Genomic DNA, 19,141 nt, shown 5'->3' on the forward strand with positions numbered 1-19,141 from the left:
TACAAGGACAGACTCTTGTCTCTTTTGTTCACCTTTCCTCAGCACCTAACACAGTGGGTGTTCAATGAACAGTTGTTAAAATGGATTAATAAACTATGGTTTATGTATAGTCCAGATTATATGTGATTTTGAGATTTTCTTCTGCTTCTGGAAGTAACCTTTTCTTTCTTTTTTTTTTTTTTTTGGTGTGAGGCTTCATCTGCCTGTTGCTTGCATGCCCCCTGCCCTTTAGAGAATGTATTCCTTTTTTTCTTTTTTTTTCATTTTTTTTCAACGTTTATTTATTTTTGGGACAGAGAGAGACAGAGCATGAACGGGGGAGGGGCAGAGAGCGAGGGAGACACAGAATCAGAAACAGGCTCCAGGCTCCGAGCCATCAGCCCAGAGCCCGACGCAGGGCTCGAACTCACGGACCGCGAGATCGTGACCTGGCTGAAGTTGGACGTTTAACCGACTGCACCACCCAGGCGCCCCAAGTATTCCTTTTTTTAATGTTTATTTATTTTTGAAAGAGAGAGACAAGGTGTGAACCAGGGAGGGGCAGAGAGAGGGAGACACAGAATCCTAAACGGGCTCCAGGCTCTGAACCCTCAGCACAGAGCCTGACACAGGGCTCGAACTCCTGAACTGCAAGATCATGACCCGAGCTGAAGTGGGATTAACTGAGCCGCCCAGGCGCCCTGAGAATGTATTTCTAAATCCAGCACTCGTTTTTTTCTTGTTACGAAGTATCTGTGAGTGGAGAAAATTCCCACTCACTAGATACTTGAACTAGATACTTGGGGAGAAGTGGGCAGTGTGAGCTAAAGGCATCTGGTAGCTTCTGAGCAGGTATGTGGCAGCGTGGTGGTGTCCTCTGCCCTGTAGGCACTTGTGCTCCGTGGACCCGCAGGACTTGTGAGGCCCACGTTATTACGTGGGACTTGGTGTCCACACACATCTGCTGGCTACTCTGGTCAGCAGTGGCAGTGGTCAATGTCCCTTCCAGCAGGGTCATTTCTAGAGTCTTCTCAGGGCCAGATGGTGGTATCCATCTGGTTCTTCTTTCATCGGAATCTTTCCTGCTGCCCCGCGTTCATGGTGAGGTATGACCTAAGGAGACAACTTGGGTCAATCTCACAAGGGTTATTTGGGCTGCTGGGTGCATGTACTGCCTTCCCACTGAATGTCAGTGAGGAGGTACAGAGAATTATGGCCCCAAAGAATCCAAGCCCTAACCCTGGAACTTGTGGCTGTCAACTGACGTGGCAAAAAGAACTTTGCAGATGTGATTACGTAAAGAATGTTAGTGGAGATGGGGAGATTATCCGGGAATAATGGAGGGGAGCAGTGTAACCACACATGTCCTTACAAGAGGGAGGCAGGAGGGCCAGAGAGATGTGATGATGGAAGCAGAGGTGACAGACACAGGAAGGGAGGGCTCTGAAGATGCTAAGCTGCTGGCTTTGACATAAGCAGCAGCCCTGAGCCAAGGAACTCAAGTGGCCTCTAAAAGTGGGGACAGGACAAGGCAGATGCATTTCTAAAGCCTCCAGGGGCGCCTGGGTGGCTCAGTCGGTTAAGCGGCCGACTTCGGCTCAGGTCATGATCTCGCGGTCCATGAGTTCGAGCCCCGCGTCGGGCTCTGTGCTGATAGCCCGGAGCCTGGAGCCTGTTTCAGATTCTGTGTCTCCCTCTCTCTGACCCTCCCCTGTTCATGCTCTGTCTCAAAAATAAATAAATGTTAAAAATTTTTAAAACCTCCAGATCGGGCCACAGAAACCTTGTTTTTGGGCTTCTGACCTACGGAACATGGAGGTCATACATTCTGTGTTTCTGGAAATCTGTCAGGGCAGCCACAAGGACTTCATATAGGCAGCTGCTTAGTACCAGGCAGAGCACTGGGACCCATCTTCAGACAGCTGAGACCCCCAGGGAGGGGCTGGGCCTTGACAGCATCATCCAGCCTCTGGGTCAGCACTCTCCTGGTGTGCTCCCGACCCTGAACTTCCACTGACACGAACAGAAGTAAAATAATCACGCCCCCACCCCCATTGTGGCGTAAAACCAGCTTGAGTTGGGTTTTCTGCTCCTGGCAGCTCAGCCCTGAGTGCCACTCCCAACGTGGCCACAGAACGGGTGCCGAGTTCACCTTGACCTTCTAGGAAGACCGGGTAGGGCTAACATCCAAGTTCTGTTTTCAAAAGGAGTGAAATGACCGAACGTTCTTTTCTCAAAGCTGTGCAGGCCCTGCCCCATGTCTGTCACTGGTGGCCACGACTCCACGGGCACCGAGCAGCAGGAAAGAGGCCCGAAGCCCTTTCACCTCCAGGTCCCACCTCTGAAGGTCAAGAGGAGAGGGCAGGAAGAGAGTGGTCTCGGGAGAGGGTGGGGTCGGTAGCCGCTGCTGCTGTGGGACAGGAAGGGGCCTCGGGGGCAGAGAGAGTGCCCGTGAGGGCAGGGCTCCTGGCAGTCACTGAGGCTTATCTCTGCCCTCCCAAGAGAACCAGGCAGAGGACAAGTCAGAACTAAAAAAAATATTTCATTTCATTCTGAATAAAAAACGGAACAGACAGAACTCTCGGAAATCCTGAAAACAACGTCATCGCTACAGCAAAATTTCACAGAAATCATCGCGCAGAGTGTGGAGACCAAGCCCGGGGCCCCAACCAGCTGTGAAGGCTGCCTCTCTGGGGAGGGGCACAAAGGGGGCGGTGGCCTCGCTGGGCCAGGCACAGGTGGTGGCCATTCCCCTGCGATAAGCCTTGCCGGGGTTCCCAGGGACCAGGCTCAGGGCCCGGCCTCCAGCCCCCACCAGGGGCCGGGGGCCAGGGGCCGGAAGGGGGTTGCCTGGTCTTCAGGATCCCTCGGTGCGGGAGCCCTTCCGGCCACGTGCGCCCCACATTCCCCGCTTGGAGTGGTAGTGGTGGTAGAAATTCCGCACTCGGAGTCGCTCCACCTCCAGCCCTGCCTGCAGGACCCTGGGCGGAAAGGGGGTGTCAGGACCCTGGAGAGGGGTGCCTATAGGATCCGGGTGGTAGGGGGATAGTTGTGGCTGCCCTGGTTCTTCCGGAGCCTGGGGCAGCGTGGAAGTGCTCAGGACCCCGGCCCAAGGGCTAGGGGTGGCAGGCCTTCCACTACTGTGGGACCCCGGTGGGAGATGGGGACTCAGGGCCACCACTGGGCCTACAGGATCTGGGGACAGAATTTGTTGCAAGGCTGTTCCCGAGTCTGCAGAACCCTAGAGATAGGAAGAGGTGTGGGGTGGGGTGGGGTCACAGATCCTGGGATACGAAGCGGAAGTCCCTGCAGCACGTGAGGGCCCTGGGGTACCCTCCCCGCTCAGAGAAGGTATCCTCAGTCCCCGAGATGGGGGGGTAGTCACCTGTCCAGGAGCTCCCAGTCCTCGCCCCCCCACTGGTCCCGGAACTCCTCAGTGTTCATGCCCCCGACGCGGTCGAAGTCTGACTTGTAGATCCCGAAGAGGCCGAAGCCATTCACCTCCCAGTAGCCTGGGTAGGGAGGTGCCCTTCAGACGCCAGAAGCTGCAAACCTTCCTCCCCAGCCTCCAGAAGGGGTCTGCTGCAGGGTCCCATCCTTAGAGGGGCGTCAAGGGTCACTCTTCTGTGTGGGGTCATAACCTGCGGCCCTGCACACGACTGGGGTGCTGGAGGAGGTTCCCAGGCATGACCCTGGAGGCTCTGGGGTCCTAGGCAATAGGCGGGGCATTGATGGATCCCCAGGCCCACCTCCGGGGTTAGGAGAGGCCCCCAGGGGCCTGGGCCTCACCCTGCCGTTGGTGGAACTCCCAGTGTTATTGGGGCATGGGGGGGGGGGCATCCAGGGCATTACCGTGCGGGTCCCCCGGCGAGCTCCCACAGCCCAGGCGCATGACCACGGGCGCAAAGGCCAGTTTGCCCTCCACACAGTGTTTGCGGATGCCGTCCAGGATGTTGGGCGGGAAGTGGATGTGCAGATCACAGAGGAAAACGATGCTGCTGGCATCCTGGAGGCCGAGGTCACGGGGAGGCCTGAGCACGCCCCTCCGCTCCCCCAGCGGAGCTCCTTCCTTGGTGGTCTGGACGGGCTCTCCCTGCTCTCCCAACCCTCCCACGCACCTCCACTGCGTCCACTCCAGCCTGCAAGCCCGCCGAGCGCTCAAAGTTTCCAGTTCGCCTCAAGTACTGGTACCTGGGGGAGGTGGGGAGGAGAGTGGGGGGAGGGGGGGGGCGGGAGGTCACAGGCCCTGACCCCTGCGGGCCGGGGCTAGAAAACCCGCGTCCCGGAAGGGGCGGGGGAGGCAAGACGCGCTCGGCCGTCCCTGGCGGGAGCGCTGTTACCGGGGCAGCCGGGCAGAGCGCAGCGCCTGCTCGACGTCCATGTCCTCGCTCTCAAAGTCCACCAGGGTGATGCTGAAGTGCGAGTCCCCCGTGCGGGCGTGCAGCGCGGCCATGTCCGCCAGGAACTGGGCCACCCAGCGCGCCTGGTTCTTCACTGGAGGAAGGTGGTGCCGCTGAGCCCACCCCGATCTGGCTCCGCGGGACCCGGTGCACGGCCAGCGGCGCTCCCACTGGCCGCGGGGGCTCGGGGAAGCCCAGCCCACGTCCCAGGTGCCCGGGCCCGAGGCGGTCCCGCGCACCTGGCACGATGAAGTGTACCATCACATCCTGGCGCCAGGCCAGGCGCAGCGGCCGGCAGAGCTCGGGGCGGCCGTCGGGGCGCGTGGGGGCGGCGGGAGCGGGCTCCGGGCTCTCTCCGTCGGCGTCGGCGCCTCCCGCGTGGGCTCCGGGCAGTCGCAGGAAGACGTACTCTGACAGGCGCAGGCGGCCGCCCCCGCGCTCCTGCAGCTCCAACTCCAGCAGGAAGCGGCTTCCGCGCGCGGAGTCCCGGCGCTTCTCCACGTTCACGATGCGCAGAAGCGCGTAGCGCCTGGGAAGCGGGGGCTGGGTCGGCACGCTCGGGCTCCGAGCTTGCGGCCCTCCCTCTTCCCTGCCCCCCTCCCCCCCGAGTGTCCCTGCGGGTCGCCCCCAGCCCCAGAAACCAGGCGGCCACTCAGAAGAGGGGCTGGGGCAGCTGCCGTGGGTTCCCTCGTGTCCCAGGCTGCCATACCCCGCCCACGCCGCGTCCTGCCGGGGAGCTCCGAGAGGGCGGGCGCCCATTTCGTGCCTCCCCTCCCTAGGGCGGCCTCCTCTGTGGTCTTCGCGTCACCGCTCACGCACCCACAGTGACCTTTATGACGGCGCCACCCACTGTCCACAGGACGAGGTTCGCTGGTCTCACACTGACGTTCTAGGGCCTTAAGCCGACTCGAGCTTGCCTTCAAGCTGAGTGAGCCGACTTCCTCCCGCACTGGCTCTTTTTTCTGGGGTATCCAATCTGCAAGCTTGCCCCAATCCTCCCCGGCTCTTTCCGAGGCTCCGCAGATAAGCCTCCCTTTTGCCTCTTCCGGCACCAGCCCCGGGGCTATCCTGACCCAGGGGAAGATGCCGCTGGGCCTACCCTGAGCCTCTTCTGCCCCTTCCCTCCTTCTGGCCCTGCTGAGCGTCTTCGTCCTCCACTCTGTTACCAAGCAGAGGCTTCTCATCCCGGGAGAACGGGACCCTGCCCTCGACTAAAGTGGCTTCTTCCTTTCTCCAAATGTCCTCCCTTTGCAGCCCCCTGACCATGGGAGCCTACCTGTGTGACCCCCAAGGAGTCCCCACTCCTCCCTGCAAACCCCGCCATTCCCACTGTGCTCTCCCCAAGCGTCAGGGACTTTCTGCCCCAAACACTCTGGGTCTTTCTGAACTCTCAGTCCTTAGGCCCACCCACACCCTACTCTCAGGAAGCTTTGAGCCAAGAACTCAGCCACCTAGAATCAAATCCCTGCCCTTCCCACACCATCTCATCACTGCCCTGGCACAAGCCAGGCAGTCATGGCCCCTGTGGGCTTCCCATCCCGTCCACTCCCCTCCAAGGCAGCGACAGGCCTGTCTGCAACCCCAACAGGTCGGCCCCTGTCTTGCTCAAAACCTGGTACGGTCTGCAAGAAAAATGAGTCCCGAGCAGGTTGCTCGAGGCCCACGATGGCCCCTTCTCCGTCCTCTGCACACCGGGCCCCTGGCCTCCTGCCCCAGTGCCTTTGCCTACCAGTGCTGTCTGTACTGGTTCTACTCCTCTTTTAAGGCTCACAGAACCCACCAGTGTCTCCTTTGGGGCCAACTTTGGGGCCTCCCATTCTCTGCCCCGCTAGCCTACATATGGGGGCGGTGACAGGCCTGGATTCCTGGGGGGTGGGGGCGGGGATCAGAGGCAGCAATGGGGCAGGAGCCCTGCGCTCCCCTGAGCCGGAGAAAGACCCTCTGGGAAGACCCAGGAGCCCTGTACCAGAAGACGAGGAGGGGTCCAGGGACTCTCAGCCTGACCTTCGGGTCTCCACTTGGAGGAGAGCCCTGCCTGGTTCAGATTCATTCTTGGGTTCAGGCCCAAGGTGACAGGGTGGCTTTGGAGGTTCAGGACAAGGGAGCCCACCCTGGGTGCCTGTGAGGAGGTGAGGCTTCTAACACTGAACAGGGACCTGGACACTAAGAAGCCCCAGGAGACAGGGAAGAGACAGGGAGAGACAGCTCTTCCCTTGGAGGTCCGTGTGCCATGCCCAGACCAGCACCCTGTTAAACCCTGGGAAGGTGTGAAGGTTCCACAGAGGCCAGGACTTCCCCTTCCCAGGCACACACTTCCCAGGGCCTCCCTCCCACGCACCCCCCCAGGTCCTCCCCTTCCCAGGCACAACCCCCCCCTCCCCCCCCCCCCCCCCCCCCCCGGGCTTCCCCTCCCACACTCACCTCCTCCAGGGCCTCCCCTCCTACATGACCCCCCCACACCCTCCCACACTCACCCCCCAGGTCCTCTCCCTCCAGGTACCCCCTCCTCCCCTCCCATAGGCATTCCCCAGGGCCTCCCCTCCCACTCACACACCCCCAGCGCCTCCCCTTCCCAGGCTCATTTCCTCCCAGGGCCTCCCCTCCCACAAGCACCTCCTCCAGGGCCTCCCCTCCTACATGACCCCCCGACCCTCCCATACTCACCCCCCAGGTCCTCTCCTTCCCAGGAACCCCCCCTTCCCCCCTCCTCCCCTCCTATCCACATTCCCCAGGGCCTCCCCTCCCACTCCCCCCCCCCCCCCAGCGCCTCCCCTCCCACACGCACCCTCCCAGGGCCTCCCCTCCCACACTCACCCCCCCAGGGCTTCCCCTTCACAGGCACCCCCTCCAGGGCCTCCCCTCCCATATGCCCCCCCCCCCCCCCCCAACATTCACCATCCCGCAGGTCCTCCCCTTCCCAGGCGCACGCCCTCTAGGGCCTCCCCTCCCACGCTCACACTCCGGACGCACCCGCCGTGCCGCGCGTTGAGCCGCTCCATGTACTGGGCCACCACGTCCACGGCCTCCGCCTCGGGCAGCTGCAGGTTCCCCGACACGTTGCAGCGCAGGTCGTTCCAGTCGGAGCGTAGCTGCTCGAAATCCACGGCGCCCACGCTGAACGTGCGCTGCCAGTCAATGGCGTCTTCGCGCCAGCGGCCTCGGGGGGCTCCCGCGGCCTCCTCGCTGTCCTCATCTTCGCCCCGCGCCCCGTCGTCGTCATCGTCTGCCTCCTCCTCGTCGCCCGCTGCAGGCAGCTGCGCCCTGGACACTTGGGACAAGCTCAGGAAGGAGGTCACGGGCTGAGCTTCCGACGACAGGTTCGCGGCCGCGGTCGGAGCTGGGAGTCCCAGCAAGCGCGGCTGGCCCTCCAGGCTCCCCTGGGTGGCCTGCGCCCGGGCCGGGGGCCTCAGCTCTGCGCCCGGGGAACCACCGGTCCTGCGGCCTCGAGACCGCGGCGGCCGTGGGGGCGCCCGCAGCTGCACCCGGGGAAGAGGTCTGGGGCGGAGGAAGACTCCGGGGAAGGGCGGCCAGGGTGGGCCGCGTGGGCCGAGAGGCGCCCGCAGTCCCGGCCGCACCCGCGTCACATACACCTTCGGGGGCTGCTGCTGAGCCGCAGCTCGGGGGCGCAGGGCGCGACCCAAGAAGAGGGGCAGGGGGCGCGCGGCCCGGGCAGCCCAGCTCAGCGCCCGGGAGCGCCGGGTGGTGGGCAGGTCTCCGGGGCTGGGAGGCACCGGCGGGGCGGGCGTGGCTCCGGGCGCTGTGGGGGCCGCGGGCAAGGGGAGGTGGCGGCGGCTCTGCAGGGGGGACGCCTCCGTGGGCTCCAGGCTGTCTAGCAGCTCCCCCTCTTCCTCATCGTCCAGGAAGTCTGCGGGAAGCAGCCCAGGTGGGCACAGGCTGGGGGGCGGGGGGCGCACTCCACGCCCAGGTGGGCACACGCTGGGGGGCGCGCGGGGGTCACTCCACGCCCAGGTGGGCACAGGCTGGGGGGCGCGCGCGCGGGGGGGGGGGGGGGCGGTACTCACCATCCGGGTTGAGAAAGAGGAAGGCTCGGCGCTGCACCTCTTCCTCCTCGTCTTCCTCTCCCTCCTCCCTGTCCATCTTCATGTATTTATAGAACCCAAACCTGGGGCGGTGAGGGGCATCAGAGAGGACCCCCCCTACCGGCCGCTGCCCCCCGCCCCACCCCTTGCCTGCCCCGCCCACCTCTCCAAGTACAGCGGCGACTCTCGGTAGAAGCACTTGTTTTCCGTCTCCATGTGCGTGAGGCGCGTGTGGTCATTGGGGTAGACAAAGGACAGGTACACCTGTGGGCGGGGCAGAGGGCTCAGGGGACCCTGAGCAGGAGGCCGGGGCCTCAGGGAAGGTCTTGGTGAGGGGCACTTACAAACTGCAGCCCCTGGTATCTCGCGATTGGAAAGTCCTTGACAACATAGGTGGGGGCGTAGGCGCAGGGCTCCAGCACGTTCTCCAGACTCGAAGGCTCCACCCGAGGTGCTGTGGGAGGAGTGGTCACAGAGTGGCAGGCTGGGTATCCCTGCCCCCCCCCCCTCCACGGTCCCCTCTCACTGAGGAAGAAGGTGTCTCGGGGGTCTGGGCGCAGCATGTCAGCTCTGGGCTCCTCCTGTGGCAGGCGCCCCCCCACGTGGCTGGCTGGAGACTGGGGGACATGGGCCACGTGGTCCATCTTCAGGGACGATTCATCTGGGGACAGAGGAATGTGTGGGGTCCTCAGGAGTACCCAAGGACCACTCCTCACCCCTCCCCACCCCCATCCAGAGACTACCCCAAAGAGACCGCAGATCAGGAGCCCACCCCCCTCCCCAAAGAGGCACTGGGCTCCACACCTGTGTACAGGGAGATGTGAGCAGAGCCTATGACCTCAAACTTCAGGCCTGGCAGGAAGGCTCGCCACTAGGGAAGGGAGAGAGCGGTCAGGACCAAAGCTCTGTGGTCCTGGAGCTGGAGAGGAACGGGTCTTTTCTGAACGTGGGCACGGGGAGCAGGTGGGGACAGCCCCTTCGAGGGCACAGGAAGCTTGGAGGTTGGATGGCAGAGGGGTTCTTGGCGGATGGGACACCCCCCTCCCATGCTCCCTCCAGGCCTTTCCTGACACCCTAAGCACTTCCTTGCCCGCTGGTTATGGCTTTGCCACCGCCTCCTTCCCCATGCTGCAGCCATCGCCTTCCAGGCGGTCACAGCTAGCCTTCTAGAGGCCCCTACCCCTCGCCTCACTGGACCTCACCCTCCCTGTTTCCCCATTCCTGTGGCAGCTCCTTCTCAGTCTCCTCCTTTGCAGACTCGGTTCCTCCCTCCCTCAAGCTGGGGTTCCTGGGAGCTGTTCCAGGCCCTCTCCCTTCCTAGCTCATTCTGGGTCTTCTTGGCACCCCCTTGGCTTCCACAAGATCACCCCAAGCCTGCGTTTCCAGCCCGGACTCCCTGCCAGCTGAGCTGGGTTGATGCCTAGCACACACGGTCGACAAATGCCCCATCTCCCCTAGCCAGGCTCGGGCCCCACCTCCCTGCTTCAGGGACCATGTCTAAAAGATCCGCCCCCGCCCAGGCTCTCTGCAGCAGTGGCCAAAGGGTTTTTCCTGAAATGCAAACCCAATTGCTTTGGGCTGTCCAGGGTTCGCGTTGCAGGCCCTGCCTGGCCACTGGATCCTCTGGAGTTCTGGAAGAACTCTGCTGTTCCTCTGCTGTTCTTGAGATCTGGAGTTCACCTGAGGCACCCCAATTCTCTCCTCACTGGATCTCCCTACGAATGTCTCATCTCTCAAGACTCTGCTCAAGCACCACTTCTCCATGAAGCCTCCCTGGGCAGAGTTGATCTCGGACCCCGCCGTCCCTGAGTGTCTGCTTTGCTAACTAGATGGGAACTCCTGGGGTGAGGGGGCAGGACCCACACCGTTGTCCTGCAGGGAGTGTTGGGAGCAGAGAGAGCAGGGGAAGGGACGTGGATTCTCCAGAAGCCCACGGATGGCAGGCCACACTCACGCCCACTTCCACGTGGTCTGAGCCTCGGTCGTCCTGCTTGTGCAGCAGCTCAAAGTAGTACCTCCGGGAGGCCATGAGCCTGGGGACATAAGCGGTCAGGGGGACATGCTCCTACCATGCTCCAGGAGCCCCAAACAGAAACCCCAGAAAAGGTGGGGTGCTCGGGGGCGGTCCCTCGGGGCGATGGCAGAGTGGCCACGACGGTACAGGTGCAGTGGTTTCCTGTGTGCTGGTGCACGTTCCCCCCGCCCCCCAATACACCCCGGTGCACACACGCTCCCAGTCACTCACCGCTTGGGCTTGGACACCTGCGAGCTGAACTTGGTGAATTCCCCAGGTGCTGTCCACTCTGAGCCAGTCTGGGAAGCGATACAGAAGGGTGGGGGGGTTCACCCTCTCCTTGGGGGCACCAGCCTCATCCAGTCCCCGTCCCTCAGAAGCTGGAGGAGACAGGTGACGGAGGCGGAGGAGGCCCAGTGAAGACAGATAGGGGTGTGGGTGGAGGGGCTGGGGTGGGAGGGCTGTGGGGTTAAGGGTACCTTGCCCACAAAGGCCACCAGCTGGGCACCCGCCGGGCTCTCATTTGGGCTCAGCCAGAACTCAGAGTTGTCATCCGAAGCCACAGAGAACTGGACGTCTCCTAGGCCACAGGACAGGGGCTCAGGGGGGCGGTGTGGGGCCCTTCCTGCTGCCCCCTCCCTGGCACATCCCCACCCCCGCACCATCTCTCGCCGGGTGGATGAAGCCGAAAATCCGTAGTCCGTAGTTCTTCCACTTGGGGGACACAGCCAACTTCTTCACGGTGGTGCGAGTCTGGGGGGGCAGTGGCCTCTGACGTCAAAGCCTTTCCCTGTCCTGGCCTGCCCCCCACCCCCTGCCGGCTCCCTACCACTGGCACTCACGTGCGGAAACAGCGGGAAGTGCAGGTTCCTCCTCAGATGGCCCACGGCGCCTCCGCACCAGTCCTCAAACACATGCAGGTTCACCTGCCCCTTGTACTGGGGGGCGGGAGGTGGGCCTTACCTTCTGCGCAGCCCCACCCCCAGCCCTCCCCTGAAGCTCATCACAAGCCAAGCAGAGCTCACCTCTTCCCACCACGGGGGAACCTGATGGGTGAGGTTCAGAGGGGGTGGCTTTCCAACCCCCACAGGAAACAGCATGTTTGGGTCCCGTCCTTCTGGCTACAGGACAGAAAAGGCACCAGGGTCAAAACAGAGCAATGGGAAGACAGGGAGGAGTCACCCCCCCACCCCCCCCACACACCGGGACACACCTCACAAGGACTCCCCTGCACACATCCAGCCATAAAGTCCTGAACCCATGGTACCCCAACCACACACACCCAGAGGACCCTCACCACACCTGCCCAGGCAAGCACTGGCCGGCACGCTCGTGCACACCCATGCCTGCCGGACGCGAACCGCAGGCTGGGCTGTGCCCCGTGCCTGCACCCGCGTCCTCCATCCACCCAGCCCACAGGTCCCGAGGCCACTGGCACACTAGTGGCCTCAGGGATGTGTGTGTGCCGCACACACGTGTTCTTTCCCACATCCCTGCTCACCACCTGCTCCTCCTCCCGACTCTCGCTGGAGTCCTCCGCCCTCTGTGTGGACAGCGCGGCCCGGACGCCCCTGCCCTCCGTCACACCGCTCAGCTTCTCACCATCTGTGGGCGGCACGTAGGGCATGACTGGGGCCCAGGCTCTCTCCGAGGCGGCCCCTGCCGCTGGGGGTCAGGTGGGGACAGCAGTGTCTCCTGCTGAAGCCTTCGCACTTCAGTCTGCTCCCCGTGCTGCCCAGGGCCCCACCTGTGGCTGTGCAATTGCTCTCTGGGTCCTTCTTCCACATTCCGCCTCTGGGGTGGGCAGCCCCCTCTCAAGCCCTCCACCTGGCTTTTCCTAGCCCCCTGACTGGTGCCAGGGAGCAGAGTCATGTGTGTGCATGTGCTAATGCGTATACATACACACTTATCTGGCCATCCTCACCGCGGCTCTGTCTCCGGGAAGGCCCCCAGGACTACTGCACTGCGCCCTCAGGACTTTTCCCTCGTCCTGAGGGTTCCGTGTCTCCCTCCCTCATCAGAACTGCGTGCTAAGGGTTAGTGCTAGCGCTTGTTATTGGAAAGCTGGTGCTTTTGTCTTCAGGCTAAGCCAGCCCCTGCTCACAGCACATGTGCCACCTGCTGGCCTTGAGAGGGGTTCAGGACCAGAGGAGTCCTGGCACCAGCCTGGACAGAAGAGGAACAGACATGCTGGTCTGGCTGCTGGGGGGCCGGGGGCCAACATGGCTCCAGCGACTGTGACCCTGAGGAACCCCTCCTAGGTCTGTCTGTGGCTCTCTCCAGAGCTTGGCACCCTTATAAACAACCCCCATCCTGGGGCCGACCATCCCCATGCCCCTAACTCCCTCAAATTCCCAGGCTTCTTGCCTAAGCCGTGGACCTGAACATCCCACCCTGTCCTCTGGGGGGAGGGGTGTGCCACACCTTGGGACTCAAGGCTCTTCTGGGAGGCTTTATTATATCCCACCTCTGCCCCCAGCCCCGTGTCCCCAGCCAGGGATACCCAATCCAGGAGCACCCCCTCTGCTCCAGGGCAAGCCGGAATTTCGACATTCATGCCCATCCTTCAATCCAGACCCACAGATTCCTGTGTGGACACAATTGGCCTGAGTCCCTTCTCCGGGGGAGGGGAGCTGACCTTAGTCTCCCGCCTGTAGGACCCCTGTGGTACTTGCCCACCTGCTCCTTCTTCTGGGTTCCTCCCCCACTGTCCTCTGTCCAGCTGGGAGGTGAGCCCCTAAGAGGCTCCTGGCCAAGTCCCCCCAGCCTGGCCCTATGCTCCCTGCCCACCAAGCTAAGTCCACGGGAACCAGGAGCCTTCTGTGGTGGGGTCCCAGCCCAGGCTTCCACCACTGTCCAGCACAGTGAGATCCCCAGAGGGCTCCTGCCACATGGGTGCCCTGCAGGATACCAGGAAGGTAGACCCCCTGTCCCGCTCCAGTGCTGCCTCCCCAGCTGGAAGTGAAGACAGCACTGAGCCAACAGTCAAAAAGTCCTCGGGCGTGTCCAGCTGCTCCGCTTCTCACAAGCCTTACCCTGGTGGGAGCCCAGGTGGCTGGGCGAAGAGGCTGCAGCCCAGAGCCAGGACCCATGGGCTGGGGCTTTCCTGGAAGGTGCCCCATGAGAGTTTGACCTTCCAGGACGCTGAACAGCTCCTGCTCACCCAGGAGTCGTAAGGGCAGGCTGCTGGTCCAGCTGAGAGCAGAGAGGCCCTCAGAAATGGGGTTCCCACACTTCTACTCCCTCCCAGTTGCTGAGCTAGACTCCCCAGCTACTCAGGAAGTCAGTTGGTGAAGACTGCGGTTGCTCAGAAAGCCACAGAGGTGGCTGGGGAGGGGGGGTGGGTTTTCTTCTGTGTCACTGGGTCACGATCTGGGATCCTGCCTTATTTGCTGATAGCTGGGGGAGGGGGGCTTCTTTTAGGGACTGAGCTGTGCTGGGGACCCCTCATGGGTGTGGTGGCTGTGAGGGGTGTAGACTCTGGGGGGTTGGGACAAGCTCCACACCCCTGGCCTGGGAGGTCTGTGGAGCCAGGTGTCCAGGCACATGGAAAGGAGGCAGAAGGGGACCGAGCAGGGAGGCCCTCAGCGGAGTGGCCCTGGGTGCCGTGGGCCAAAGTCACTGTTAGGAAGAGGGTGAGGAAGCGGGACCCACACCCCTGACCTCTCACCCTAAGGGCACCCAGCACCACACTTCCTAAGAAGGGGTAGGGGCAGCCCGGCTGGGAGCTTCCCTGCCTGGACAGAGGAGGCTTCCGCTCCGGCCTCTGCTGGGAGGTTTAAGGTGGGGGGGGGGGGAGTGTTACTCGTGCCCTGAGGTGCTTCCCTCTCTCCCATGCCCTCCCCCTTCCCCAGGTTCCAGGCTCCCTGCTTCTCCCCTTCCCACCAGGTTGTCACAGGCTCATCCCTCCTGCCAGGCACACTCTCCCCCCAGATGTCGTGGGCGGGCAGCACCACCTTCAAGGGGCCATCCAGACCCCCCTGCCCTGGCTCTTTCGCACCACACTCACCAGGAACTGATTTGCTTTGTGGGTTTATTGTCTTCACCGGAGTGTGAGCTGGAGGAGCCTGGGAAAGTTTACTCCAGGCAGTTCAGGGGTCCCCAGGCTGGACCCCCATCACTGTGCTTCCCCACCCCCACCCCCACCCCCACCACAAAAGCCTGCCCCTTGTCACAGGGTTAGTCAGGGCACCCCTCAGGAAGCCTTCCAACTGCACCAGTCAGCTCCCTCCAAACCCTCCCCGACCCCCACCCCGCGGGGAGGCTGGACCCCTCCCTCCTCTCTCCCCCAGCAGACGGGTAAACTGAGGAGACAAGCGGTGGGGGTGCGAGGCCTTCCTGAAAAGCCCAGCCCGCAGGGCCTGCGGGCGATCTCCCTGAGAGCCCGCTGTTCACCCCGTCACTGCTGGCTCCGGGTCACATCCCGGAGTCGGCCCAGGTTCGGGGACGCTCCCCAAGAGGGTCGCGGGCGTCACTGCTGACGTCATTGGGCTCCGGGCCCGGCCGAACCGCGCCCCCTGCCCAAATGCCGCAGAGCCGGGAAGGGCGGGCGGCCGGGGTCTCCGGGCGCGGTGCGGAGGCCCGGCCCCCCAAGCGCTCCTCGGGGTGCCCCCGCCCCCCGCCCCCGGGCGCGCCCCCGTACCTCGCCCGTAGCCCAGGCGCTGGCGCAGCGCGCGGCCCTGGCGCACCAGGCTCAGGTGCACGTACGTGAGCCACGCGGCGCAGGTGACCAGCACCAGCAGCAGCAGCAGCTTGATCTGTTTGCGGATCTTCTTCACCGGGAACCACGGCATCGCGCCCGGCCCCGCCCCGCCTCGGGCCGCGCTCAGCGGCACCGCTGCGGCCCCCGGTTCCCGCGCGCCCCGCGCCGCGGCCCCCGGCCCCGCATGGCCCTTTGTCCGCCGCCCGCGGCCACACCGAGCGGCCGCGACCCCAGGCTGCCCCCCGCCCCCCGGCCGCGGGCCCGGGGTGGGCGGCGGAGCGGCTCCCGGCGGTGCCCCCGCCCGGCCCCGCCCGGCCGCTCGGGCTCCACGCTCCTGGGGGCCGCGGCGGGACCCAGCAGCATCCACGCTGCGGTGCTACCCACCGTGAAACGGGCCCGGCGGCCGCGCGGCGCGAGCCAACCGGGGCCCGGCCGGCCCGCGGGGAGCCAATCGGCGGCGCGGGGGGCGGGGCCGGCGGGTTAGGGTGTGCCCGCGGCCCGTCTCCACGCAACGCGCGCGCATCCACCTGGGCGCGCCGGCCCGCGCAGCTCCCGGGCGCGGGGGGCCGGAGGTGCGGAGGCCCGGGGACGGGGCCCCGGGAGGGGTTCACGGAGGACGGGGAGGTGCGGGGGACAGGGGAACGAGGGTCCGGGGGGGGGTGCGCGAAGGACGCGGGGACACGGGACAGAGGTCAGGCGGTGTCCAAGGGACAATGTGGTGCGAAGGACGCGGGAAGCAGGGACGGGGGATGGGGAGGTGCAGAAGCCGCGGGCAGGGGTGTTGGTGGGTGGGGACGGGGGCGGGCATAGAGGCAGGGGACATGCAGAGGACCGAGGACCGGGGTTGCTCGAGGGACGGGCTGCAGAGTCAGGGGGACGCGGGAAGTGTAGAGGTGCGGGGTAGGGGAGACACAGAGCCCTGGAGGATGTGGACGTGGTTACGCGGGGGTGGGGACCAGGGTGTGTAGGGACGGAGGCAGTGGAAGGCATACGCTGTGTGGGTTGGGGGACAGTCGGGACACAGGCAACAGAGGACTCAGGGACAGGAAATGGGGGGCACCAGGGCTTGGGGAATGTGGGTGAAAGCTGGGGATAGGGGTACAGCCTGGTCTTGGAGTTGGAGCCAGCCTCTAGAAAACAGTGCAGCCAGAAGGAACGGGGCTCCAAGTGGAGGAAAAGAAGTTTGGGAGAGAGACAGGTGGTAGGTAATGATGATGGGTGAGGGGGGCAGGAGTGGGTGTGTGGGCCTTGCCACGGAAGTGAGACAGAGGAGGGTCTTCAAAGCACGTGGCTTCATCCTGCAGGGCCAGAGTCTTAACCAGGCTTCCACGTGGGTGGGCGGCAGAGGGGCCTGGTGGTGGCTTCCAGCGAATGCAGAGTGAACACGGAGAGAAGTTGCACAGACAGATGGGGCAGGGCACACTGGAAGGGTCAGGAGGGGTGCGCAACGTACGTCTTCCACGTCCACTGTGGACTTGAGTGCTGGGGTCTGGCGTGCGGCTCCCGCTGAACTGATGGTGAACTTTGTGCACTTGGTTCCAGTTCTTGCCTGGGCCATTCTGACCCGCCCAGCGGCCAGCCGGACCCTTCTCCCTTTACCCCTTCCTGCACCTGTTCCAGTTTTGTGTTGCAGTGTAACCAACCACCCCAACATTAGTGGTGTGAAACAAGGCCTACTTATTGTGTTCATGGATTCTGCGGGTCAGGAATTTAGACAGGGCCTCATGGGACAGCTTTTCTCTGCTTGATGATGTGGTGGGAAGATGCGAAGGGCTGGGGTGACTGACGGCTGGGCTGCAGTCATCTCGTGTTGGTGCCTTGGTGGAGACGGCTGGGCTCAGCCAGCCTGGTTAACCGGAGCATCTGGACATAGCCACTTCCAGGAGGTGGCCTCTGGGCTCCAGCAAAGGGGCAAAGCGCCCGATGGGTCACCACACAGTAGTTCTGCCACATGCTGTCACAGGCCACCCAGGTTTGAGCAGAGGGGACGTGGACCCCACCTCATCCCGAACAAATTGTGTGGGAAGTTGCAATTTGGGTGTAACATGCACACACCCTTCCTTTTCTGTCCTTTTATTTTAATGTTGGGGCACAGAATCAAGCTGGCCACATCCCACGATTACAGCATTCTGTCGCCTACCCTGTGGACAATGCCCCCATCTTCAAATGTCCTCACCCACCCCCTCTCGTTCTTGCCCCTTCCCTCCCCCAACTCACCTTCCATATTTAAGTTGTCTGCACACTCATTAAAACATATCAAGCTGTGTGTTTTAAACGTCGAAGTATAGTAGAGAATGGTCATAGGAACCAAAATCTGGGACGTAGGTGTGTTTATTGCTGCTGGAGTATTGTTTCTTTGTGCCCCCTTAGCAGACAAGGCAAAGAGATATATGCCTAGACCAATTGTATATACACGAGCCTGTTAATGTTTCTCTGCGCAACCAGCTGTACCTACGTTAAGCTAAACACGAGTTCTCACTACGTCTCCGACCACCACCCCGTTACCCCAGGGCCCATCCTCCCCTCGATCCCCTGTAACCTCCCACTCAGCGGTGAGACCGCACGGGGCTCCCACCGGCCGCCGACCTCGTACTCAGCTGCTCACTCCAGGACGCGGGCCGCAGGATCAGAACTGGTCACCTGACCCCGCCGGGAACAACTTCGTCAACTAGAGCCCGGCGCTCGCGGGCGGGTGCCCTGCCTTGAGTCTTACGGACTCCCGCTGCTTCAGTGAGGGGGTTTCACGCGTTTGTGACACCCCGAGAGTCTGGCCACCGTCTGCATCCCTTCCTGGGTCCCCGACGTCCGAAATTATCTTTCTTTAATTCATGAACATTAGGTTTACTCTGTGTTGTTGAGTTCCATGCACGTTGACAAATCTACCGTTACAGTAGTGTTCAGAACAGCGTCAACATCCTCCACACCCCGTGTTCCCCCCAGTCATCTCATCCACCTCCTTCTGTGTCCCTGGCAGACACTGGTCTTTTTACTGTCGCCTTATTTCCCCTTATCAGAATGTCGTATAGTTGGGGTCTTTCCAACTGGCTTCTCTCGGCAACATGCATTTATGGTTCATCCATGTCTTTTTGTGTTTTGGTAATTATTTTCTTTTTAATCGCTGAATAATATTCCATTGTATGAATGTACCAGTTTGGCCATTCACCCGTGAAAGACATCTTGGTTGTTCCTCGCTCCCAGTTTTTGGTAATCACGAATAAAGCTGCCACAGACATTTGTGTGCAAGTTTTTGCGTGGACATAAGTTTTCAACTCGATTGGATAAACACCCAGGAGTGCAATTACCGGGTCATATAGCAAGACTGTGTTTAGCTTTGGGGGGCGTCTGGGGGGCTCAACTCATTAAGTTTCCAATTCTTGATTTCAGCTCAGGTTGTTATGCCCAGAATTCATGATCCCCAAAGACCACTAGGGAGCCGAGTCCGATGCAAAAGCAAATGGGCCTTTATTCGAGCTAGCTCGAGCTCAATCCCCTACCTGCACCGAGGCAGCGGTGAGATACCGGGGAGAGAGTTTCAAAAGGACAAAGGTTTTATTGGGGCCTAGGGGCAGTTGGTGAGGTAATGGCTGTGGCCTCAGCCGATTGGCTGGGGAAGGGTCGGAGTCCTGTTAGGCAGGTGAGCGGGAGGTTACTCAAGGGGAGGAGGCGTGGTCAAGGTGAAAGGACACAGAACAAGATGGAGTTGGCCGACGTAGGCCTGCCCTTTCAAGTTCGTGATCCCAGGGTCCTCAGATTGAGCCCCGAGTCCAGCTCAACACTGAGCGTGGAGCCTGGTTAAGATTTCTCTCTCTCTCTCTCTCTCTCTCTCTCTCTCTCTCTCTCTCTCTCTTTCTCTCTCTCTCCCTCTGCCTCTCTCCCCTGCTTGTGTGTATGCTCTCTCTCAAGAAAGAAAGAAAGAATCTTTACAAAGACTACATTTAGCTTGGGAAGAAACTGCCAGATGTCTTCTAACATGGCTGCATCAATTTGCATTCCCTCCAGCGATGAA

At 62.3% G+C, this 19,141-nt stretch overlaps 1 protein-coding gene across 4 annotated transcripts; it reads right to left on the minus strand.

The window, feature by feature from the left end:
* Nucleotides 1-2,501: 2,501 nt before the first annotated feature.
* Nucleotides 2,502-15,277, minus strand: B4GALNT4 (beta-1,4-N-acetyl-galactosaminyltransferase 4). 4 transcript variants are annotated; one of them, XM_043582175.1, is made up of 20 exons: nt 15,076-15,277; nt 11,938-12,038; nt 11,459-11,554; nt 11,276-11,371; nt 11,096-11,186; nt 10,913-11,013; nt 10,665-10,732; nt 10,374-10,452; nt 9,224-9,290; nt 8,946-9,080; nt 8,764-8,873; nt 8,583-8,683; nt 8,402-8,502; nt 7,350-8,244; nt 4,619-4,908; nt 4,320-4,473; nt 4,098-4,170; nt 3,832-3,985; nt 3,365-3,491; nt 2,502-2,960 (listed from the first exon to the last, which is right to left on the minus strand). In XM_043582175.1, exons 1-20 carry the CDS (start codon nt 15,224-15,226, stop codon nt 2,837-2,839), a joined length of 3,114 nt encoding a protein of 1,037 aa, XP_043438110.1. In that variant the 5' UTR covers nt 15,227-15,277; the 3' UTR covers nt 2,502-2,836. The 4 variants fall into 4 exon arrangements, with proteins under 4 accessions (XP_043438110.1, XP_043438109.1, XP_043438112.1 ...); XM_043582174.1 differs by having other exon boundaries at nt 11,935-12,038; nt 15,076-15,276; XM_043582177.1 differs by having other exon boundaries at nt 15,141-15,247.
* Nucleotides 15,278-19,141: the final 3,864 nt, after the last annotated feature.

Source organism: Prionailurus bengalensis, chromosome D1 (assembly GCF_016509475.1).
Source record: "Prionailurus bengalensis isolate Pbe53 chromosome D1, Fcat_Pben_1.1_paternal_pri, whole genome shotgun sequence".
NCBI lineage: Eukaryota > Metazoa > Chordata > Mammalia > Carnivora > Felidae > Prionailurus > Prionailurus bengalensis.